This window comes from Rhinatrema bivittatum, chromosome 7, assembly GCF_901001135.1.
Source record: "Rhinatrema bivittatum chromosome 7, aRhiBiv1.1, whole genome shotgun sequence".
Classification (NCBI taxonomy): domain Eukaryota; kingdom Metazoa; phylum Chordata; class Amphibia; order Gymnophiona; family Rhinatrematidae; genus Rhinatrema; species Rhinatrema bivittatum.
The window spans coordinates 124,298,941-124,323,665 of NC_042621.1; the positions used below are offsets into that span (position 1 = coordinate 124,298,941).

At 44.1% G+C, this 24,725-nt stretch overlaps 1 protein-coding gene across 1 annotated transcript in view; it reads right to left on the reverse strand.

Moving 5' to 3' along the window:
• COL13A1 (collagen type XIII alpha 1 chain) overlaps positions 1–24,725 on the reverse strand; it is a 578,485-nt gene that overhangs the window by 248,145 nt on the left and 305,615 nt on the right. Inside the window, exons 12-15 of the mRNA XM_029610690.1 lie at positions 23,534–23,560; positions 23,391–23,417; positions 19,384–19,410; positions 6,059–6,115 (exon numbers count right to left, since the gene is read on the reverse strand). Coding sequence (XP_029466550.1) covers positions 6,059–6,115; positions 19,384–19,410; positions 23,391–23,417; positions 23,534–23,560 — 138 coding nt within the window. The remainder of the gene's footprint in view (positions 1–6,058; positions 6,116–19,383; positions 19,411–23,390; positions 23,418–23,533; positions 23,561–24,725) is intronic.

Here is a 24,725-nt window from a genome sequence, read left to right on the forward strand (position 1 = left end):
TGCAAGTCCGGCAGTGTGTGCAATGCCCCCCCCCCCCCCCTCAGCAGACAGCACTTTCTCTATAAGGGAACAGCAGTTTTGTAAGAGGATTAACGCAATTTACTGGGACATTAAATCATATGGACTTTTTTCTTACCGTTTTAACTTAGTATTATTGTATGATTATACTCTTATTACTATATCAGACTTGTAAAACCCAATGAGAAACTAATCAGCATGGAACATGATAAATATATTAAGAGCCTCATTTTCTAAAGTATCGCAGGCCTGCAATACTTTAGAAAATTGCGCTACTGGGGGGCGGTCCTGCGCTAGCTGGCAGCGATCGCACCGCCGCGGTGCGATCGCTGCCGGCATCGCGCCCAATAACTACACCATAGAAGGTGTAGTTATTGGGCGCAAAATAGGCAGCGAAAAGGCACTTACCTTTTCGCTGTGCTCACTGTTGTCGCGGAGTCGGCCCCGGTGACGCCCCGACTCCTCCACTTCCGGGGCCAACTCCGCCCCGATTTCAGTAGCGCAAGCCTGCGATAGCTTTGGAAAATAAGGCCCTAAGTTGGATAAAATGTGCCTTGCTTATTAAATATCATTTGGTATTTTCCTGCCTTTGATATAGAAATATAAGAGAATTTTTGGGAGGGGAGGCAAGCAGGTAGGAGTAGGCAATGATTTTGTTAAAAACAAGTGCATTTCCTTGACATACTCTAAAATGCAGTCTTATTTGATCAACTTTTTTTTTTAAGCAACGTGGTCTTAGATCTAGCACAACATTACTATTGCTTTGGCTCCTACTTTCATTAATCTGTCATTATCAAGTTGCAGGGTTTTTTATTTTTATTTTATTTTTTTATGACATCGCCTCGCCAGCATCCTGAGCATTCAAAGCTCTCCAGGATGGCATTTCTATTGTGGACACAGGGTATTTATAAAACTGCTCTTCTGCTTTTGTTGTTTATGGAATTTTCAACAAGGTCTATGGCAGCTACATTCGTCTCTTCTGTTAATTTCAGTAAAGAGGCCTCTTAGCCAGGAAATAAACATTTACCACACAAAGTCTGCCCTAACCAAGTCCATATTATCAGCTTGTCCAAGGCACTGAGATCTTTCCCTTTCATGGTTCATGGTTCACTTTATTTTCGGATTTGTTTGTATTTTTTGCAGTTCTCTGCTTCCTCCTTCTGAGAGCCTCCTACAGTTATACAGCTTCCACACTCTTGAGGTTTTCAGAAAGAAATGGCACAAGAGCTACTTTATATTTTATCTCGACAACATTTCTGGTTTTCCCAAATGCCTCTTTAGTTAGATTTTATATTGTCATTTCTCTACTTTTACCTACAGTTTATTTTTGGAATATATTAAAAGCATAAAGCAGTATTTTTAATATGCCATTTCCATAACTCTGGGCTATAGGGAGGCACAGTATTGTTCATAAATGTTGCTGCATGTTTAAATTATTTTATTTCAAGAACTGCCAAAGAAATGAACCTCATTTTTCCAGTGCTAAAACGCAGCACCTTCTAGGTGGAAAGGTTTTTTGTATTTGCAGCAATACAAGCCACAGCTCACTGATTAGAAACGCAGAATGCCTTTTATAATATGGTGTCTACGTGCACATGTTAGGGAAATCATTCTGTTGAATGCACACACACACACTCACATGCACGCATGCTCACACACAAAATCTATTTTGCCCAGGTTCCTTAGAAACCTCTCATTTTGCCCAGGCTCCCTGGGAACCTCTCAGAAAGCAAGCAGTTTAGTATCCAGGTACCAGGTATGAAGCAAGCAAAAAAGAGGGGTTGAGTACCTGGTAGATGCGTCTTTTTATAACCGAGGGCTGAGCCACCCGTACTGCATTGAGGAGAGGCAACAGCTGAAGTGGAGGACCAAACGAAAAGGTCACAGGGCAAGGACCAAAGGTTGTAAGGCAGAGAACATCAGCAGAACATCAAAGGTCAGAGAGGGCAGCCAGCAAGGAGAAATAAAAAGAGGAGAAACAGAAAAAGAAGGAATTTATGAAAATAGAGCACAGTAGAAAGGTAGGAGTTATGGCAGCAGGTCCACTTGTCACTAGGAAAATCTCTAGGCATACCTCTGATTTTTGGGTTACTTGAGATACTCTGAGTTGTCTTATGGGAGCAGTGACTTAATTTCCTTTGTGATTTAAAGAAAACTGGATGGCACTTCTAAAGTTCACAAGGTGTTAAATACTATCTAACTAGTATGCAAAAAATTAATAATTTTAAAATTCTTTAAGCTGCTCGCCCATGAGCAGCCATGATGGAAAGAATGCTCCAAAGAATGCACACCGGTGGCTGACTTGTCCCTGCAATATTTGGATGTGAGATATCATTTAAGGCACCATTGGCAATTAGTTCCAGGGTTTTCCATGGCTCCTAACATGGTATTTTGGTGAGCTGAATGGGGATAACAAAGGAGCAACTCCAAAAAGTTCAAAATCAATAACTTCAAAATAAAAATGTTCAGACAATAAATATAATATAGTAACTCTTGCAGTTGCCTCTTTGGATGGAATTCTAATGTTAAATTTCAAAATAAAACCTATTGTACCTTCTGCTGTTAGTTGGGAAGACTCTATGTCCTTCAACTAGTCTGTTTTTGACAATGTAGACATTCTCCTGAGTTCCCACTGCCCCTTCCTGTCTCCTTCTCACTCCTTGCAAGCTGATGTATACCTCTCAGCAGAACTTTAAGAAATTCCATGATCCCCTTTGTACTCTACCTTGTTCCTATCTTGATGATCCCTCCCTCTCTCCTTCTAGGGTGAGAAGAGGTTTAGATTAGGCTAAGAGGTCCCTCACTGAATTACATTTTTTTCTTCTTCTTCCTATTTCTGCATCTATTGGGCACAATACTGTTGAGGTACTCTAAAATGATGCTGACAAGATTATGGGGGCTATTCTCCCATTATGAGCCTGCAGAAAAAAAACCTTGATGAATCAGGCCTTAAATGTTCTTCTTATCCCTCCTACTTCATGCTGGGAAGTTATATGTCATTACACAACATCTCGAAAATCAAAGAACCGGTATTATATGCGATAGAAGTATAAGACAGAGTACAAAGAAATCACATATGTTAAACGTGAGTTACTGAAAGTGGTAAACCCTCATAAATGAGCTATTGCACACTTACGCTGTAACAGCGTTTTAACATTTGTGCACTCGTTGCGATTGTGCGTGCTCAATGGACATAATCATGGGGTAACACTTTTCATTTCACGTAAGATGTGCCGCTGTTCTTGAACAGGAAAAACATTTTTTTTTTTTTTTTTTTGAAACAATTTTTTGGAACTTTAACATCAACTCCAACTACTTCATTAATAAAGAAACATTTATGGAAAAAAGACTTATCTTTCCAAAGAAAACGCTAGAGCTTAATAGCTCATCAGCCCATTGAAATGCCACATAACGGATAAATCGTTCTCCAACTCTAGATGTTGGCTAAAGCCCCTGATGAAGTCTCCGCAACACCAGCGGTGTCGGGCGTTTGGTAGAGCAGAGCTGATGAGCTCTTAAGCTCTAGTGTTTTCTTTGGAAAGATACGTCTTTTTTCCATAGATGTATCTTTATTAATGAAGTAGTTGGAGTTGATGTTAAAGTTCCAAAAATTTGTTTCAAAAATATTCCCAAAATTTTTTTTTCCTGTTCAAGAACAGCGGCACATCTTTCGTGAAATGAAAAGTGTTACCCCATGATTATGTCCATTGAGCACGCACAATCGCAACGAGTGCATAAATGTTAAAACGCTGTTACAGCATAAGTGTGCAATAGCTCATTTATGAGGGTTTACCACTTTCAGTAACTCACGTTTAATATATGTGATTTCATTACACAACCTCTGCCAATCATGAGGAGCAAGTCAGTAGCCCGTTGTGCAAACGTTTGAGTACTATCTATATCTTTTTCAATTCTATGATTTCAGTTGACTATCACCACTTGTTTGCAGATCCCCAAGAGGTGTGCCTGGAAGCTTCCTGTGACAGTGATCACGCAGCTCTAAGCAAGAAGCTATCCACTGCCTGAACAGGGCCATTTGCTTCATGGAAATTTGGATCCAGTCTGGTTGCAAAGGGAAGTGTTTCACCGCAGCTATTGCCCGATTGCAGTCCTGCCCTCTGGGCCATTCACTTGCCAGTGAGAGTCCATCATTGAGGTAAACCAGTAGAGCCACAATTAAAAACAACTCCTTGGATCAAAAGGATGCACTAAATATCAAAAGAAGTCAAATTGATACTTCCAACTTTTCTTTTCCAATTTTAAAATACAGACTTCTGAATATAAAAAGAGGCTGACTATACAGTTCCTTAGTCTCTTGATGTTAGTGAGCATCATTTGCATGATGTAGAGAAGACTTTAAAGACAGATCATGACAGATATCCAAGAGTAAGCTACTCCCATGCTTCTGCTGACTATAATTTATAAGCCAAGGGGAATCTTTGACTTTCAAGCATAAAGTCTCATGGATTAGATCTGTGCAGACAAACTAATTGCAAAGTGAAACATAGGCAACATTGGCATGAATGTGATAAACATTTGATGAAAATTAGGTTGATTGCAAAACTGTTCATTTTTTAAATGAAAATCCGCATTTTTCTGGTAAAATGCACGCTTTGATATTTCATCAATATTTCCCTTGGCAAATATTCATTGAACAGTCTGAAAAATGCTCACAATAATGGTGTATGGATCAATGAATTAAAATTGGAAACATTTGTAATGTCCAATTTTCCCCTAAATTCTGAAAGGCTATGTGCACAAAAAATATTTTTTTTGTGTAACTCTTTTTACAAAATGAGTTCAAATTTGTGTGTTACAAGCCAGTAAAATGCACATAATATCAGGATTTCTTGAGTGCACTATTTTTTGCTGGGTGCTTGGGGTTCATGCACACAGCTTAGAGGGAACAGGGGTAAAGTCCTATTGATGCTGTCAGTTTGGGTGAGGCAGTGGCGGAGCTGGGGTGATGATGAAGGTGGACAAGGTGAGAGAAGAGTAGTTACAGGTCTTTAGGAGAAGTGGATTGGCACAGGGGATAAAGAACCTGTTCAGTTCTGATCTCTAGTGACTGAAAGGAATAACCATGCATAACTGATTCGGAGACCTATGTGAGATAAGTCAGTGGTACATTTCCCTGTCCACATCACTAGAAGCATCATTATCATTGGGCACTTACAAACTGGGTTAAGATGTTTGGACACAGCAGTGTGAGGAATCTTGCTGCACCTCATTCTCCATCTGTTCTATGGATCTGTTGCAGACTTTGTTTTCTGGGTTATCAATTTAGCACCTTTCAAAAACCCTAAGATCGCTCATGTCACTCATGGATTCCCAGCCTCCAATGTTTGCATATGGTAGTTGATAATGCCATCATAAATGTAGTATGTGGGCAGACAGAGATCTCTAAGCAAGATTACTGTATGGCATGCTTTCTCCGTAAAGCTATAATATTATATGGTTAATATTATATGCTACTTCACCTTCCTATGTTTGGCTGTCCAAACATTTTTTGACGATTACAAAGTTTCTAAAAATTGGGGTCGGTAGTTCTTCTTTTCAGTCACAAGTTTTTCCTGCTTCCCCACTGAGCTCTGTGATTTAAAGTTTTTACACTCTTTCTTAGCCACGGTGAGATTCTCCCCTCCAACCCGCGGCAAAAGTATTCGACTCCAATTACTAGAATCAGCTAGTACCCATAGGAACTAGCCGTTATAAAAAATCACGCTGCGCTATCTCACAATATTGGATTAGACCCAAAAGTCTGTGCTTGTGAATATTTTTTCACATGTAAACTCAAATTACCCAAATTCTGTTGCAGCCCAATTTTTCTACGTTAAACTTTCGGAACAAACTAAAGGTTTGGGAAACAAACAGCACAGAAGTTGTATTCATTAATTTTTTCCTTTTTCTGTTTTGTTTTTTTAAACCCCCATCCCCTCCAGCAGTGTAGCATAGTCTGAAGCAGATCAAGCAATACAGGGGTTCATACCCTTCCCCCTTTGCAGCAGGACTGGATTCAGTAAGACAATGACCCACAAACCTTCAGCGTTAGGATCTGATTGGAGCGCAGGGCTGCATAGGTGATTCCTAAGTGGTCCTGGTGGGACAGTGAAGACACACAAGAACAGCTGAGTGAGGTATGGCACAGGGCAGATTTTGCAATTTATGGACTCCTGAGATACAGATGGCCCTTAGTTTAGCACAATTATGAATGAATTTGGAATACTGGATAACAATTCTACGTATCTTTAGTCATCAAGGAAAGCAAGAGGCAGATTTGTCTTCATTTTAATCACATTAGCGCAACCTGAAATAAATTGAGCATTTGCTTTGAAAGATCAAATCTAAAATGCAGGTTTGTCCCTTAAGAGGATAAGGGTGGAATTCCTAGGGAAAGGCTGACTTGAATGGGGTATTGCTGTTAATGTAGATTCTATAGGGATCCTGTCCTGATCTTGCCAGGACATTAGTAAAGAATATATCTCAGAATTGTTCTATTCACACACACAAATACTGCAACGGAGAAAACACCTTTGGCCACAAGTTCATATTCTCCAAACTAACAGGTTCTGTGTAAGCTATATTTTTTAATGACTCAAAAAAGTGAGATGACAGGTTGAGGAAGCAAAGTTAAGTAGCTTTACCTTTCCAGCCTGGGTGAGATAGCATCCTTAGATTATACTATGAAAGGCATCTCATAATATCCACTAACATTCTTTAAGCAGCTCACATATGTTTAGGGAGCTTTGTTTTCAGTTTTTATTTTATTTTCCCTGGGAATTTATCAGTGTTTATTACAAGAACAAAAGTTATAAAAGTTATATAAGAACTTAAGATATGCCATACTGGGTCAGACCAAGGGTCCATCAAGCTCAGTACCAAGTCACAAGTACCTGGCAAGTACCCAAACATTAGATACATCCCAAGCTACTATTGCTTATTAATTACCGTAATAGCAGTTTATGGATTTTTCCTCTAGGAACTTATCCAAAGCTTTTTTAAACCCAGTAACACTAACTGCTGTAACCACATCCTCTGGCAATGAATTCCAGAGCTTAACTATGCGCTGAGTGAAAAAGAATTTTCTTCGATTTGTTTTAAATGAGCTACTTGCTAACTTCATGGAGTGCCCCCCTGGTCCTGAAATTTCTGAGAGTAAATAACCAATTTACATTAATTTGTTCAAGTCATTTCATGATTTTGTAGACATTTATCATATTCCCCTTCAGTCGTCTCTTCTCCAAACTGAACAGCCCTAACCTCATTAGCCTTTTCTCATTGGGGAGCCATTCTATGCCCCTTATCATTTTGGTTGCCCTTCTCTGCACTTTCTCCAGTGCATTTATATCTTTTTTTAGATACGATGACCAGAACTGCACACATATTCAAGGTGCGGTCTCACCATGGAGGCATTATGGCATCCTCTGTTTTATTTGCCTTTCCCTTCCTACTAATTCCTAACATTCTGTTTGCTTTTTTGATCGCCACAGCACACTGGGCTGACGATTTCAATATATTATCCACTATGACGCCTAGATCTCTTTCCTGGGTGGTAACTCCTAAGACAGAACCTAACATTGTGTAACTACAGCAAGGGTTATTTTTCCCTATATGCGTCACCTTACACTTGTTCACATTAAATTTCATCTGCCATTTGGAAGTCCAATCTTCCAGTTTTGCTAGGACATCCTATAATTCATCACAAACCGCTTGAGATTTAACTACTCTGCATAATTTTGTGTCATCCGCAAATTTGATCACCTCATTCATTGCACCTCTTTCCAGATCATTTATAAATATATAAAAAAGTACTGGTTCATTTATAGATCCCTGAGGCACTCCACAGTTACCTTTTTCCATTGTGAAAACTGATCATTTAATCCTACTGTTTCCTGTCTTTTTACCTGTTTGCAATCCACAAAAGGATATTGCCTCCTATCCCATGACTTTATAGTTTTCTTAGAAGCCTCTTATGTGGGACTTTGTCAAACACCTTCTGAAAATCCAAATATACCACATCTACTGGTTCACCTTTGTCCACATGTTTATTCACCCCTTCAAAAAAAAGGTAGGAGATTTGTGAGGCAAGGCTTTCCTTGAGTAAATCCATGTTGGACGAGTTCCATCAAACCATGTCTATCTAAATGTTTTGTGATTTTATTTTTATAACAGTGTCCACGATTTTTCCCGGCACTGAAGTCAGGCTCATCGGTCTATAGTTTCCCAGATTACCCCTGGATCCCTTTTTCAATATAGGGGTTACATTGGCCATCTTCCAATCTTCAGGTTACAAATTAATTGAAATAGGTCTGAAATTTCATTTTTTAGTTCTTTCAGAACTCTGGGGTGTATACCATCTGGTCCGGGTGATTTAGTAATCTTCAGTTTGTCAATCAGGCCTACCACATCTTCCAGGTTCACCATGATTTGGTTCAGTTGATCTGAATCATCACCCATGAAAATCTTTTCCAGAACGGGTATCTCTCCAACATCTTCTTCGGTAAACACAGAAGAAAAGAAATTGTTTTAATCTTTCCGCGATGGCCTTATCTTCTCTAAGTGCCCCTTTATCCCCTTGATCATCCAACAGTCCAACCGACTCCCTCACAGGATTTCTGCTTTGGATATATTTTAAAAAGTTTTTTGTGAATTTTTGCCTCTATGGCCAACTTCTTTTCAAATTCTCTCTTAGCCTGTCTTATTTATTTATTTATTTAACAGTTTTTTATACCGACCTTCATGGTAAATAACCATATCGGATCGGTTTACATTTAACAAGGGTAAACTGAGGTAACAATTCTGGTAAACAATAGATAACAATGGAAAAGGAATAAGTCAAAGTTACAATCAAAGGAAAATTAGTTTCTTACCTGATAATTTTCGTTCCTGTAGTACCAAGGATCAGTCCAGGACACCTGGGTTGTGACTCCGCACCAGTAGATGGAGACAGACTAAAACTTGTGGGCGGAGCCATATATGCTCCTGTGCCAGTCACAGCCCCTCAGTCATACGTAATGTCAAAGTAGAAAAATTCCATAAGGTAACCATAGCTAACCAAACAAACTTGCTATTTAAACGGAAAAAAATTCCAACACCCCTACAGGAACCAGGCACCCCAACCGGGAGAGTGACTAAATAAGGGGTCAGCGTACTGAAACACAACAATGAGCGGACTCTTCGTTACTACAGCGTAGCACTGCGGGCGGGATCCTGGACTGATCCTTGGTACTACAGGAACGAAAATTATCAGGTAAGAAACTAATTTTCCTTTCCCTGTACGTACCAGGATCAGTCCAGGACACCTGGGATGTACCAGAGCTAAATTACCGAGGGTGGGAAGCAGAGAGTCCCGCTCAGAGCACCTACTTTCCAAAACTCCCGGAATCAGTAGCCTGAACCTCCAACCGGTAATGACTAATGAAGGTATGTAACGACCTCCAGGTAGCCGCCCTGCAAATCACTGGAGGCGACACCTGCGAAGACGCCACCCAAGAAGTCGCTGGAGACCGTGGCGAGTGAGCCCTGAGGCCCCCAGGAATCGGTTTTCCCCACACGAGGTATGCCGAACCAATGGTTTCTTCTAGCCAACGGGCAATCGTCGTGTGGGATGCTGCGGTCCCGTTCTTTGGACCCGAAAAGGAAAACAAATGATCCGCTATCGGAAAGAAATTCGTGACCTCCAGGTAGCGTAGAAGGGATCTTCGCACAGCAAGCCTCTTTAAGTCCCTCGCTTAAGGAACAGAGGAGCTCCCGGCCGCAAAGCGGACAGCTCAACTAACTGATGCCGATGAAAAACGAAACGACCTTAGGTAGAGAGGAAGGGATCATCCGCAAGGATACCCCGAGGCGTATCTCTACAGGAAAGAGCCTGCAACTCTGAGAAGGGCCGCGCCGAGGCAATCGCCACCAGGGATACAGTCTTTAATGCGAAGACCCTAAGAGTTGTATGCTTCAAGGGTCAAACGGTGCCGTGCACAGGGTGGGAAGAACCCAATAAGGTTCCAGGACGGGCAGAGGAAACGCAACGGAGAACGGAAAAGCTTAGCCCCCCCGGAGAAAACGGGAGACATCAGGACTCGCCAGCAACCAAGCGCCACCACTTGGACCCGCAGGAACTGCATGCCAAGCCTTTGGCCAGACCAGCCTGGAGAAAACCAGAAGACCAGATACCGAAACGGCAGTGGGAGCCACACTCCGCTACACGCACCATTCCCCAAAGACTACCCAGACCCGGCCGTACGCCAAGGACATAGACTGCTTCCTGGACCGCCGCAGCATAGCCACCACCGCGTCAGAGTAACCTTTCCTCTGGAGCCGAGGCCACTCAAAACGCCATGCCGCGAGACAGTAGGGATCCGCATCCTGCAACCAGACGGGGCCCTGATGGAAGGGCCCCCGCGACCCCCTGGAGACGCATGGGACGCATGGTAGCCGCCCCCGACAAACTGAAAGAGGTCCGCGAACCACGGACGGCGAGGCCATTCCGGAGCCACCATGATCATGTTGAACGGGTGCAATACTATGCGGCGCAGAATCTCGCCGAACATCGGCCACGGAGGAAAGACGTACAGCAGGATATCCGTCGGCCAGGGAAGCACCAATGCGTCGACTGCTTCTGCTCCCCTTTCCCAAAACCGATTGAAAAATCACGGAGCCTTCGCAGTGCAGCCTGTGGCCATCCAGTCCATGTGGGAATACCCCACGTCTTGCCGATGAGGCGAAACGCTTCGTCCGCCAGCTCCCATTCCCCGGGGTCCCGACGATGCCGGCTGAGAAAATCCGCCTGGACGTCGCCGATCCTGGCGGCGTGAGAGACTGCGACGTTGTCGAGATTTATTTCCGACCAAGCCATCAAGAGCCTCGCCTCCTCTGCTACCTGTGGGCTTCTCGTCCCTCCTTGGCGATGGATGTGGGCTTCTCGTCCCTCCTTGGCGAGTGATATAGGCCACTGTGGTTGCGTTGTCCGACAAAACACGGACTGCCCGTCCCCTCAGCAGAGGTAGGACCGATTGCAGCGCCGGACCGCTCTGGTCTCCTGTCGGTTGATAGCCCCTCGGGCTGGAGACGCTGACCATAGGCCTTGAACTGACTGTCCTAGACAGACTGCTCCCCATCCGGAGAGACTGGCATCCGTGGTCACCACTGTCCAGGTGGGCACGAAAAGTGACACTCCAGAGATCAGAAGACTGGAATCGAGCCACCAGGCCAGGCTGGATCTCGCCCGGCCTACGAGTGGAAGTGGACGGTAGAATTCCCCTGAAATCGGCTTCCAGCGGGATAGTAAGGACGACTGTAATGGCCGTAGATCAGTGAACGCCCCGGGGACCAACGCGAGAGTGGAGGCCATAGGACCCAGGACCATCAGGTAATTGCCGACTCGTGGTAGGCGTAGCGACAGCAAGCGCCTCACTCGAGACTGCAGTCCGCACCTTCGGTCCTGCGAGAGGAACACGCAGCACCGTGTCGTCGAAGGTATTCCAAGGTCTGCGTGGGTACCACTTGACTCTTGTTGAAAATGACTATCCAGCCTAGAGACTGCAAGAGTTGTAGGCCCCTGGCCACCGCCAGCCGACACTGATTCTCGGACCTCGCCCGAATCAACCAATCGTCCAGGTAAGGATGAACCAGCACCCTCCTGGCGTCGCTGCGCCGCAACCACGACCATTACCATCGTGAACGTACGAGGCGCCGTTGCCAGCCCCAAGCGGGAGAGCCCTGAATTGATAAAACCGTCATAGGACGCAGAACCTTAGGGATCGCTGAAACGACAGTTGAATGCCTACGTGAAGGTACGCCTCCATGAGATCTAGTGAGGCCAGGAACTCTCCTGTACGCCCCGAGGCGATCCCCGACCAAATAAACTCCATTTTGAAGTGAGGTACACGCCGGCTTCCGTTCACCCCTTTTAGATCCAGGATTGGTCTAGAAGAGCAGTCTTTCTTTGGAACAATAAAATAAATGGAGTAACGCCCCTTGCCGTGCTGACTGATCGGAACGGGGAAAAATGGCTCCCAAACTTTCCAAGCGCCGGATGGTGTCTAGCACTGCTGCCTTCTGTTCGGGAGCCTTGCACGGCGAGACCAGGAATTTGAGTGCTGGGGAACGAACAACTCTAATGCGTAGCCGTGCGTTATCACATTGAGGACCCCTTGGCCCGAAGTTATACTGGCCCATTCCTCGACAAACAAGGGTAACCGCGCCCCTACCTTGGAAACGACGTGCTGGGGCTGAGGTGAGGGATGGGCCGGCCGCGTATCACAGTGAAGACTTGGGCTCCTCCCTGTCTACCGAAGCGTGTACTCCGAAAAGACTGCTGCCATTGAGGGATTCGGGAGGAAGGTGACCTATAGGAAGGACCTGTAGACCTTTGAGCACGCGAATTCCTGGGCCCTTGGAAACGGGATCTGGCTGAAAAGGAGGAGCGCGCCCTGAAATTTGTCCTCGGGCAGCCGCTTTGGACGAACCATCTGCAGCTCAGTTACGTAGCCATAGCAGGCGACGCACCGATACAGCCTCCACCCTGGACTTAGTGGATGTACGCCGCAACCCGTGGAGAGCATCTGCCCCATACGCAATTGCTGCCTCCACCTATCTGCCTGTGATGCCTCTGCCGCCGACAGACCTGGGTTCGACTGAAAAACTTGGGCCCAGCGCAGGCTCGCGCGTATAGCGAAGTTGGTACAGATGGCAGCCCGTAACCCAGGACAGACACCTCCAAACTCTTCTTGAGTTGCACTTCCCGCTTCCTATCCTGTATATCCCGGAGAGCCGTGGCTCCTGTAACCGGAATGGTCGACCTCTTCGTCACCACAGAGACTGCGGAATCCACCTTCGGCAGTCGAAGGAGTTCCAGCGCACCCTTGGGTAGCGGGTAAATCTTGTCCATGGTCTTACTGACCTGCAAGCGTAACTCCGGCGTATCCCATTCACCGAACAGGATATCTGTCGATGAAAAGTGAAAAGGAAATGCTACTGCCGGCCCCAAGAGACCTAAGAGCACCGGATCCATGTTTGCCTCTGGACGGGCCACCACAGGCGGAGCCTCTAATGCCAGTTCCTGAAGAATTGCTGGAATTAGCGGGGACATTGCCTCCCTGCGAAAAAGCCGCACCACTTTGGGGACCTCCCCTTCCACGGCTAGTGTCCCTTTGCCCGCGCTGGGCTGGACGGGACCGTCCGCAGCCGCCTCCTCGGCCCCCATCAGGGGCTCCTCTGGAGACTCTGAGTGAACTGGAGATGAAGATTCCTTCTCCGACTTCTGAGGTACGCCACGCGGCGGATGTGTCCACCGCGAGGGCTCCCGAGAGCCCTCCGCAACAGCCATAGTGTTCTTCTTCCTTGGAGCAGACCTACGGGTGGCCCTCCCCCGCGACGCCCCTCCGGCTGCGCGTACTATGCTTACAATTGAAAAGAAAAGAATCCTGCGCCACAAAATCAAGAACCCGAATCTGAAGAAGCCTCCGCGGTAGCCACCGGGGAACGAGGCCCCCCCGTGGGGGACCCCCCCCCCCGCCGGACCCCGCTACGGAAAAAGCGCGGGGGGCAGAGCTGAATCTCCTGCTGTGAACCGAGCAACTTCGCGGCTGGGAATTAAAATGGCCGCCGCACTCGTACAGAGCGGGAAATAAAACAAAAACCTTGGGGCCTATCAGCCGAGCCCCCCCCGCGCGCGGCGGCGATCGCGCGGTTCAGGACCGGACCCCCGGAGGCGATCCGGGCACTCCTCCTCCGCCCGTGAGACAGGAGCTGCAGAGACCTTGCCGCGATAAGCATGCGCGAGCCGAGCCGCAGGCCGACCCTCACGGCAGGCCGGCGATCGCGGCGAAAAACGGGCGGGAAACGCAGCAAAACAAAAAAATTTCAAAGTCGGCGACCTCCCTCCTGCTACCGGCGCCCCCCCCCCCCCCGAAACGGAGTGGAGACGCGAGGAAACGGAGAGCCGGCACAACAAAAACAAAAACCCTTTTTTTTTTTTTTTTTTTTTTTTTTTACACAGCTTGCAGCTGTCCTTGGTTCTGGAGCCCTTTTCCTGCAGGGGTGAGTGAACCGGGCTCCCCGGTGTCACCCCTGACGCTGCCACTAGCTCAGCCGGGTCCTCGACCCTGGCAGCGGCCTCAACCGGGGGAGGGTAGTCCCCTCAGGACCTCTCAACCCCCCTGGGAGGCAGGGCACCCAACTAAGAATTAAAAACAAAACCCAATTTAGTATACAAACCATTAGGCCTAACAAAACTAACCCAAAAAACCAAACCTGACTAACCACCAGAATCAGGTCAGGCAGGGCTGTGACTGGACCTGCACCATCTACTGGAGACAGAGTAAGACTGAGGGGCTGTGACTGGCACAGGAGCATATATGGCTCCGCCCACAAGTTTTAGTCTGTCTCCATCTACTGGTGCGGAGTCACAACCCAGGTGTCCTGGACTGATCCTGGTACGTACAGGGAACAAGGAATAGAATAAACTTGGAAGCTTAAAACAAGCTGGAAGGAAGATGAAGCCAGGTAGAATAAATATAAAGTGATACGATTAATTTAACAGGTTAACACTTATGCTTTAACCTGGAAATGCTAGTGTCCATTTTCAGGAGGAAGAGTGCCAAGGACCTTGTAAGAAGTGAGGCTCAAACTAGTGATTGTCTGGTGGATCCGGGAAGGCTTGATGAAAGAGCCACGTCTTGAGTCTTTTTCTGAAAGTTAAGAAGGCAGGGTTCCAATCTGAGATTTGATGGGATGTTATTCCAGATAGATGGGCCTGCTATTGAAAAAGCTCTGTCTTTGGTCATAGAGAGGCGTGTGGCTTTAGTAGGGGGAAATTTCAGAGTGCCTTTGTAAATATCTCTAGTTGGTCTGTTAGAGGAGTGGAGTTTGAATGGGGATTTCCAGGTCGAGTTGGAGTTGCTGATGGATGGTTTTGTGTATTAGGGTAATAGATTTGTACAGGATTCTAAAATTCACTGGTAACCAATGTAGTTTTCTGAGGATGGGGGAGATGTGTTCACCGCGGCTGGTGCTGGTCAACAGTCTCGCTGCCGCATTTTGTAACATCTGCAGTGGTTTGGTGGTCTTATCAATGTCTTGCATTTTACTTGCCAATGCTTATGCTTTATCCTATTTTCTTCTGATGGATCCTTCTTCCAATTTTTGAATGAAGATCTTTTGGCTAAAATAGCCTCTTTCACCTCACCTTTTTATCATGCTGGTAATCATTTTGCCTTCCTTCCACCTTTCTTAATGCATGGAATACATCTGAACTGTGCTTCTAGGATACTTTTAACAGTGACCATGCCTTTTGCACACATTTTACCTTTGTAGCTGCACCTTTCAGTTTTTTTCTATTTTTTTCTAATTTATTAAAGTTTCCCTTTATTTACCTGAAAAAATGACAAAGTCATTTGTTTTCCACCAATGTCTCTCAATTTTGTTGTAATAAACACTGATAAATTTCCAGGAAAAAATAAAACAAAAACTGAAAACAGAGATCCCTACATATGTGACATACATTTCATATACTATAGTTTTGAGAATGTGCTATTCTTTCTCTTCCTTTGAAAGATCTTTTAAAAGTGTTTCTCACATTTATGTTGCATTGTTGCCCACCTATAAATTCTTTTAGAGAAACAGAAATGTGCCAAATTTGATTAAGTAAATTAATAAATACATTTTCAGAGTTGCTCTCTCCTCTTTAGGAGAAAAGCTCCTCCATTTTTGATGAAGAATATTACCATTTTCCTATCTGCCCTTCCTAAAAATTCCCCTTCTCCAATGCAATGCACTGGGAAATTAAGACCTCTCATTCTTATAGACCTTTCAGATGCAAGCATTTTTACAAACAGGGCTTCTGGCAAACCTCTTTTGGCAACAGAGCCCCAAGTATCCTGCATGGGATCCACATTCTGGACCCTACTCTAGCCGAGCATTTGCTTTTCATGGAGCCTGCTAACAAATAAAGTCCTAGGGTCAGAATTGTTCAATGAACCTTCTTTATTCTATTGGGTTCCTTATAAAATTTCCGAATCTCCCTTCAAGTCATTTGAGTTTTGTAACCCAAGGGTCACAGTGCAAGGTTTGGGGGCTTAAGTTGGTTCTCAACTCATTTTACTTTGTTTTACCTTGAACATACAGACCGGCCACAGTCCAAGGTTGCAGTAGAATCTGGGCACTATTGCACCCCTGTTGAAGCAGGAATTTATTTTCCTTCCTTATAAACATAACAATCCAATGAAGTTGCTTTGCCAAGTAAAAGCATCTGACCCTTCTATTATTGCAGCGAAGCTTAAAAAAGAGTATTTTATCTCCCACTTCAAAATCCCCCCAAACCCTTACCAACACTACTACTATCTTTTTCCATTCTTCATATTGTGTGGTCCTGGATCCTTCTCACCTGTCAGAGACGGTATGTAATTGCCTAGATTTCTCAAAAAAGAAAACAAAAAACGCAGACTGGAAGCTTTTAAGCCCTTGTGCCTGTATCCAGCGTGGTTCCAGGCTTCAGTCCCCTTATTACCTCACATGATGTACGTCCAACATATTTTTAATGGATTTATCAAGCTATAGAGTTTCTGTTTTCCTTGTTTTGTTTATGCCTAGATCAGTTATATCTCTATAATCCTCTAAAGCCAAGCGTCATTTCTTCTATCCTTTCTACGTTGCATGTTAGGGGACAGAGAAAGAGGGAGAGAGAACAGGTCTTAACGATGAAGGTAAGATAGGGAAGAGAGAAAGAAGATGAGTTTGTGGATGTATATGTGTGTATGTAGGGAGGGGGGAAGGGGGAGATGGGAAATGGATGGGGGGGGGGGGATGTTGGCTTATTCTTTCTAGTTTCAACAGTAACCCAGAAGTCTTTACTTCCCAGCCAGAAGACTTATAAGTGACCTTCTGCCCTTCCTATAAAATGGCAGGCATGTTTTTTGGGAACCGTGCCTGGATTTTTGCTGCTAAGTGCTAATTGTAGACATTGGTATGCCCTAACACATGGCAGGGCATTAGAGGATTTTGGCACGCGCTCTGGGAGCATCACAAGGCATGAAGAGAAATGCTAGGAATCATCAGTACCCAGGAAAGGACGTACACCAAAATCCTGTCGTGTATACCATGGAGCGTGTCATCACACTCAGATGATCAACATGCGCCATGTTTTGTTTTTACAGTAAAAAAAACCCCAAAAACTTTGTCTTGGCTTAGCTGGTTATTCATTTGCCAGATTTGATCTGAGCATGAATGGGTTTCAGGGTGTGGTTACATGATGCTGTCTAACATGTCACAATTGCTAGATGTTTCACAACCACTGTATAATCACCATATTAACTGAGTAATGGATTTTAATCTGTCCTCTTTCAAGGAGGAACAGCAGCATCACTGTTAAAGAGACATAATCAAAGTTAATGAAAAAGGAATGTGAAAATCTGTAAAACCTAAATCTGCCAACTCTTAAGCCTTTTTTACATTGTTAGGAGGTTTGAAATGAAAACTGAAAATGTTAGGGCTACCGTATACCATGCTGAAATAACTTGACACTGAAAATAAATAAGCAGAACACCTTCTACTGCTCATATAAAAGAAATGAAGTGTTAAATAATATGGGCCAGATATTCAAAGCACGTTCAGTGCTATTTAGCTGGATAAGTGGCGGTAGCAGCTTAGCCGTACATAATTTTACTTATTTATTTATTTAAAATTCTTATATACCGCACGATTAAGGCAGGCATCTGCCTGTCTAGGCGGTTTACAACATTACACTCATAAAATTAGGACAAACTACATTAAATACATAAAGTACATCAAGTCTGGTATATATTTAACAAAATTAGATTACTGATTATTGAAGGCTTTATTAAACAGGTAAGTTTTTCGTTTTTTCTTGAATTCATTATGATTAGCTGTCAATCTTATATGATCGGGTAAGGCATTCCACTGGGTTGGGCCTGCTACAGAGAATGCACGGGTTAAGGCCAAGTTTGCTGATTTGACTGGGGGAATTTCTAAAATGCATTTGTCTATCGAGCGAAGTTGTTGTGGAGGTTTGTAGATATGTAACAGTGAGCAAAGCCAAACGGTGTTGTATAAGTACTTTATAAGGCTAAAAGTTACGTGCACAAAAAGTAGGCATGTACTGGGTTGATCGGGGGCGGAGTAAGTTAGTCATATAACTTATACGGCCAACTACCAATATATGGAGTTAGCTGCATAAGTCTACGTGTACGTTTAGACTCTGCATAAAACAGGTCTAAACTTAGCTAGGTAGACTTATCTGGCTAAGTGCATATATATATATGCATATATTCAATGGCTTCACTGTGCCGCTGAATATTCATCGTAACTTAGCTGATAAGTTCTAATTGGCTAAGTTCTACATGGTCAGCTTTGAATATTGACCCTTATCTGATGAATATTTTCTTACTTACACAAATAAGTGTCTAATACCAGTTTAGAAATACCGAAATAACTAACATTTGTTTATAATTGAGTTGCCTCAGGAAACATCCACAACTGAAGCATCAGAGGCTGAGGAGCAACTCAACAGGAAATGGCTCAGCAGGATGGAGCGGCCTTGTACCCATTTGTATACCTCTGCTGCTGCTGCACCATTCTGATGTCATTCCTATAAGAATGTTGTGGCTAGTTGATCCATAACAATTACTATATAAAATAAAAGCCTCACTGGGAATCTTGACAGCATTACCTTTTCTATTTCTCCCTTCCTTTAGTATCTGTTACTTTTTTCTAATGTTTTATACAAACAATAATGAGGCGGTGCAGTCTAGTAGTTTTATCTTTGAACTGCAAGTCAGGGAGAAATTGTGGCTTTTGAATTAAAGTCTGTTACTGATTCTCTATGTGACCTTGGGGAAGCACTTGATCGCCCTCTGCTTCAAGTTAGCTAATCGATAACAATAATTATCATAAAATTGGACCCTAAGCAATGCCACATTCTGACAAGGCACCGGAGAAGTACTGCCAGGCCAGCCACCCTAGAGATGCCTGCTAGAGATTTGCTTATGTTATGATAAAGCATATTATAATTCTTCCTGGATGAAACGTAACATATAAATTCCAGTTTTAAAATTTTACTTCGCATCTTCTTCTCCTTATTCCTCACATGCTTGAAAGTTACTCAGTCCAAATTTGAACTCTCTCATAATAAAGTCACAGAGGCTTCTTCCAATAAAAGTCAACTCCTACTTAAGACTGAATTAGTTGCATCTGGATCTTTTGGAAGAAGGAGGTGGAGGAGGAAGGGGGAACCCATGAAAGAGACATATCATATTACCATAAAAACATTAAGTAAATAAATTAAAAGCTGTTTAAACAGACAGTGGGATTAAGGCTCAGGAAGCCTTGAGGTTAATAGCAAAGACTGCTTACCCTGTGCGTGTAATCCCCACATTGACCCTGGAATATAAAAAGGAGAAAAAAAAAACACTGAAGTCACGCACAACATGTGAAAACATTAAACTAAGTCTTACTACTGTAAGTTTTCCATCTCCAGCCCCCACATTGTACAACATTCCTGCTGCAGTTTTCTTTTTATTTGAGGACAGTAGTGAAACACTGCCATAAATACAACATACATTCAAGTCCAGAACTTCTACCTAGTACCTAGCTGCAATCAAGCTAGGTAGAGAGAACATGGTACAAATCTACTCTTCTTTCACCTTTCATCCCTCCAAATCACGTTAAATCTTCACTGATGGTAACTGTATTCGCATGTATGACTACGCATGTAAAATTGCCCCCAGAACCCACCCCACCCCACAAACCTCACCCTAAGGTACTAATACCCCCTCTTACAGTGGTATAAAAAGTTCAAAAAACAGTGGGCCTCCACAGAGGCTCACACTCTCTCTCTCTCTCTCACACACACCTTCTCTCTCTCTATCTCTCTCTCGCCTTCTCTCTCCCCCCTCTCGCTCTCCTCCCAAAATGGGATTTGCAATAAATCTCATTTCGGCCGTAACGCACAGCTATCGCAGGCATAACACCCAGAAAAAAGGTGTAGTTATTTTCAGTGTTAAATCCCGCGAAAATTGTGTGCGTTACGTTATCGCGCGCGTTAACCAGCCCTCATCTCCATTTACTCTGCCCAAACTCCTCCCATTTGAATAACATTTTCAAATTTGCATACGCATCTTGCGATGCAGTGTTTATCGCAAACGTTATAGCGTTATTGTAGGCATTAGGGCTCTAATGCCCGTGATCACACTCTAACACATTTTGATAAACGACCCCCTTAGTTATTTAAATAGCATACGCTGAGACACTGGATTTCAATACATACATGTCCTTCCATTTCTCTTCAAAAATGTTTGGCTGATATCAAGATTTGCAGCAAACAATTGTGAGGACAACTATGCAATCCATACATGACGGCCAACGAGATTTGGGCAGGTCAGGATTGCAGGGTGCATTTCCTTCTCCTCACTCATGGCAGCTGGTCTCAATCGTATTCCAGGAAGGCCAGCTGTTCATCCCAGTGGGAGGAATCCTTCTTATCAAGGACTCTTATGGTAGGAAAAGAAAGGATACCACTGTATGCAGGAATGTGACCCCAATAAGATCAATCAAGGGGCTCTCAACAGTTCTGCTCCACTTGATTTGTCTCTCTTTGTTTTTATAAAATCATTGAACAAGGAACCCCCACTGCTGATTGTCACAGAGCACGAGCAGTCTATGGCTGGCTGGTGGACAGATTACCGTCTGGACTCCAGTTTCCTCTTGCACATCTTTATTCCACACAATCAAAATGTATCCAGAAGGTGCTTACCTCAGCAATACTTCTTACTAATCACCACCTCCAAGCAGCATTTAAAAGGAGCTTCCATCTCCTCATCTTCCCCAGGGCCTGTCTTGCTCTCCTCTGAGCAAGATGCTTTATTCCTGCTCAGAGGAGACACCCTGTGTTAAGGTGGACCGGGCCCAGACTACTGGGACTGGTCAATTAAGGTGTTCTGAGGGTTTCTATAGGGCACCCCTGCCACACTGACTATGTGCCAAAGAAGACTTTTCATGAAAGTGATAGCTAAATAAGATTTAATCAATGATTCAAAACCTGTGGTTCATGGACCCCTGGTTGTCCAGAAGGCCATCACAGTGGCCCACTGGGAAAGAAAAATAACAGCCTCTCTATGGTGTGCTACTCTTAGAAGAATCAGCACTGGCAGCAGCAGCAGCTTCTGTAGGATGGGAGATCAGTGGTGGCAGCTTCAGTCCGTGTAGGCCAGGAGACTAGCAGTGACAGCAGTAGCAGCTTGGGTGGGTCAGGGGATCAGTGGCGGCAGAAGCATATCCCACACAGGCCAGGAGATCAGTGGCAGTAGTAGCAGCAGGTCAGGTGAGCTGGGAGATTAGAGATGGTAACTTCAACTCCCCCAGGGACTGGAAACTCATCAGTGCCAACAGCAATATAGTGAGGAGAGAGGGAGAGAAAGAGAGCGGTAGGGACAGGCTTGAGGAGGAAGGTGGAAGAGTATTGAGGATGGGCTAGGGAGGTTAGAGAAACTGGTTGGAAAAGGCTGGAGAAGCTGAGAGAGACTGTCGGGGCTGAGCTGGTGGGGGAGAGAGAGTGGTGGGGATGGACTGGGGTGGGAGACAGAATGTTGGAGATAGCCTCGGGTGAGGGGACTGGGAAGACTTTCTGGTAGTCTGTGGAACGTTTGCAGGTTGTAAAAGGGCATGCTCATCCAGAAAGGTTGGGAACCCCTGCAATAAATGATCTCCCTAGTACAGCTTCTCTCCCGTTTGCCATATCTCTCAATGAGGGCACAGAGTAACTGAAATCATATTTCTGAGCTACTGTAGATGTACATTTGCACAAACTAGTGAGTAAGGCATCCAACTCCCTTGAATACGTACTCTAGACCTGACATTGTCTAAGGGATCTCAACATTCCTGCAAATTTGCATTTTTGAAAATTTGCTAGTCTTATAAAGCTATCATCTCTAACAACTACTTTGTTTTATCTTTTTGCAGCAGGCCTCTGATTTCCAAAGTAGGAACATCTGCATAAATAAGCAGAGATAAGTTCCCTGTGGAAATATGCCAGTGCCGTACTGGTATATAAACAGTAGTACAGAGGGCAAGATCTACTAGAGCAGGGGTGGCCAACTCTGGTCCTCAAGAGCCACAAATAGGCCTGGTTTTCAGGATATCCACAATGAATATGCATGAGATTGATTTGCATGCACTGCCTCCATTTTATATAAATCCATTTCATGTATATTTCATTGTGAATTTTCTGAAAACCTGGCCTGTTTGTGGTTCTTGAGGACCGGAATTGGCCACCCCTGTACTAGAAGATGTAATCACTGAGGGAAGGGAAGCTTCAATGAAGCATGGAGGGGACAATCAATGAAGAAATTGTCTTCTCGGGTGGCTAAATATCCACAGGGAAAGGTCTTGGTGACAGCGATCACAAGAGCTTTTCTTTAAACTGTCTAGGGCTTAGAGATAGAAGGGGAGGAAAGCATATGGGCAAAGCTATGAGAGATCCCATCTTAATTTTCACTTCCAAAACTAAGTGTCCTCATCTTTTTCCAACCATTTCCCATTTCATTCATCTACAGAACATCTTATTTCATTTCGTTGCTGCAGTATTCTGCATCTGTTATTCTGATTCCTCTGAGCAATCAATATGCCAGAAATGTGACAGAATGCATCCTTATTTAAATAAACTGATTTAATAATCCAAAGGATGTGTCTTATCTGTATTTATTTAAAGTAGGAAGGATGTGAAATTGTTCATGAAGTTCATGAATCAACACGCCTGCCTAGGGCTTGTGTTCCTTGATTAATTTCAGGTCAGTGGCTACATCCTCTTTGCCTTGAGGGGGCCCACGCGGGCTGTAATTGGTGATACCCTGGTACCTTCTGTAAATAAGATAGCATTTCCTGTCCCTTTCTATGTACTCTCTAGCCTCAGCAAAGGACAGAAACAAATATTTTTCACCATCCCTCCCGTAAGCCCTCCCTAGAGACTGAATCCTCCTCCCTGCCAGAAAGAACCTCAGCAACTGGGGGCAAAATGGACTGTATTGCTGGGAGAGAAAGAAGAGTTGTGAGAAAGTGACCCCCGGGGACAACTGTGTGCCCCTGCACTGCAGGAAGTCCCCGAAGAGGGAGGTTGCATACAAAATATGACTGCAGAAAATACATTCCATGTCAGTGCAGTAGCTTACTGATTTCTGGAACCTTCTTGAGAAATTGGGGCGTGGTGGAATGTGGCCACTCCCACCACTCTTTCTCCTTCCCCCACATTCACCATGAGGCAATTACTGCCTGCCAGCTCCTAAATAGTTTCAGAGCAAAAGAAACTTTTCCAAACCCATCTTCTCCTCAGCAAAGTTTTGCTCTGGTAAAACAAAAATAATTGTTACCTTTTCTCCCTTTTGTCCTGATGGTCCCTGCAAGAAAATGGGGATGTAAGAGAACAAGTTAGCAAATAGTTTGGGGAAGAAAGAGAAATATTCTAAAAAAAAAAACAAAGTGATAAAACGAGATGTCAGCAAAAAGTGCTTACAGACTGTCCTTTTGTGCCAGCAGGACCCTTGAAAAAAAAAAAAAAAGGGTTTTTTGTTAGCTAAAAGTGAGAAAACGAATTAGGTTTAATAAAGTGACCTCCCCTCAAGTTCCCATACTTTTTTTACTAGGAGACTTCGAAAGGGCCCTTATAATGCTACCGGATCCACCTCCTTAAGAATTTCTCCTAATTAAAACTGCCAAGAGTTTAAGGTTTTTAAAATAATGGTGTAAAGGTGCCCTGACCCTGTTGTAACTAATACGGACAACAGACCCTAGGCTTAGAACACACTATGCTGTTACTGTTTTTCATTTTGCGATTTCTATTTGCTGTTACAAAGGTGAATTATTGTCACATCTTTCTTACAAACCCAGAGACCTTCTGGAGGGAGACCTTTATCCTGTCCTGGCTTTTCCCATGCTCTCCCATGATGCATTTTGGTGCATCATCTTCCAAATGGAAGATGCAAGGCTACAAATACCACAATGCAATGGGATGTAAGCTCAAAAAAACAGGCCTGGAGTTCTATCACAGCTCCCCAAATTGTCAGTAATTTAATGAGTTTTATTCCATAGTTTGCAGCGCATCTTCTAAAGGTGCAGTGCAGAGACCACTTTTAGCAGCACATAACGTTTTAAAGCAAAAGTCCAATCCAGCGGGAACATGCAGCGCTCAGAGAAATGCAGAGATAGTAGGCACTGTAAAAATCACAATGCACTGGGATGGAAGGCCATAAATCAGGACTGTCCAAAAGTCTCCCTCTGGAGTGGGTCACATGGCAAAGCTACAAATGTTACATGCTGTGGGCTTAGGGTTGCTAACTGACCCCACCCCCTCCCCAAGCATCCAAACAGGCTGATGCAGTTCTTGTTTTGCCCCATTGCATGCATGGATTTGAAGTTCTGATTGTCCTATTGATGTTCCTTTGAAAACCAGAACTATAAATCCTTGCATTCAATGGGGCAAAACCAGGACTGGATCAGCCTGGTTGGTTGACCTGGAATCAGCAACACTATGAGGTCTTGATTCATGCCCAGGAGTATGAACTTCTACCAGGGAAAATAATAGATGAATACGGATTTTTCTTAAATAGCTTACTGTTGTAAAAGTGCATATTCAGTCACTATTCATGTCATTTGAAACATTTCACAAGTTATATGGAAGAGCCTGAATAAAGATATCCAGAAGAGAC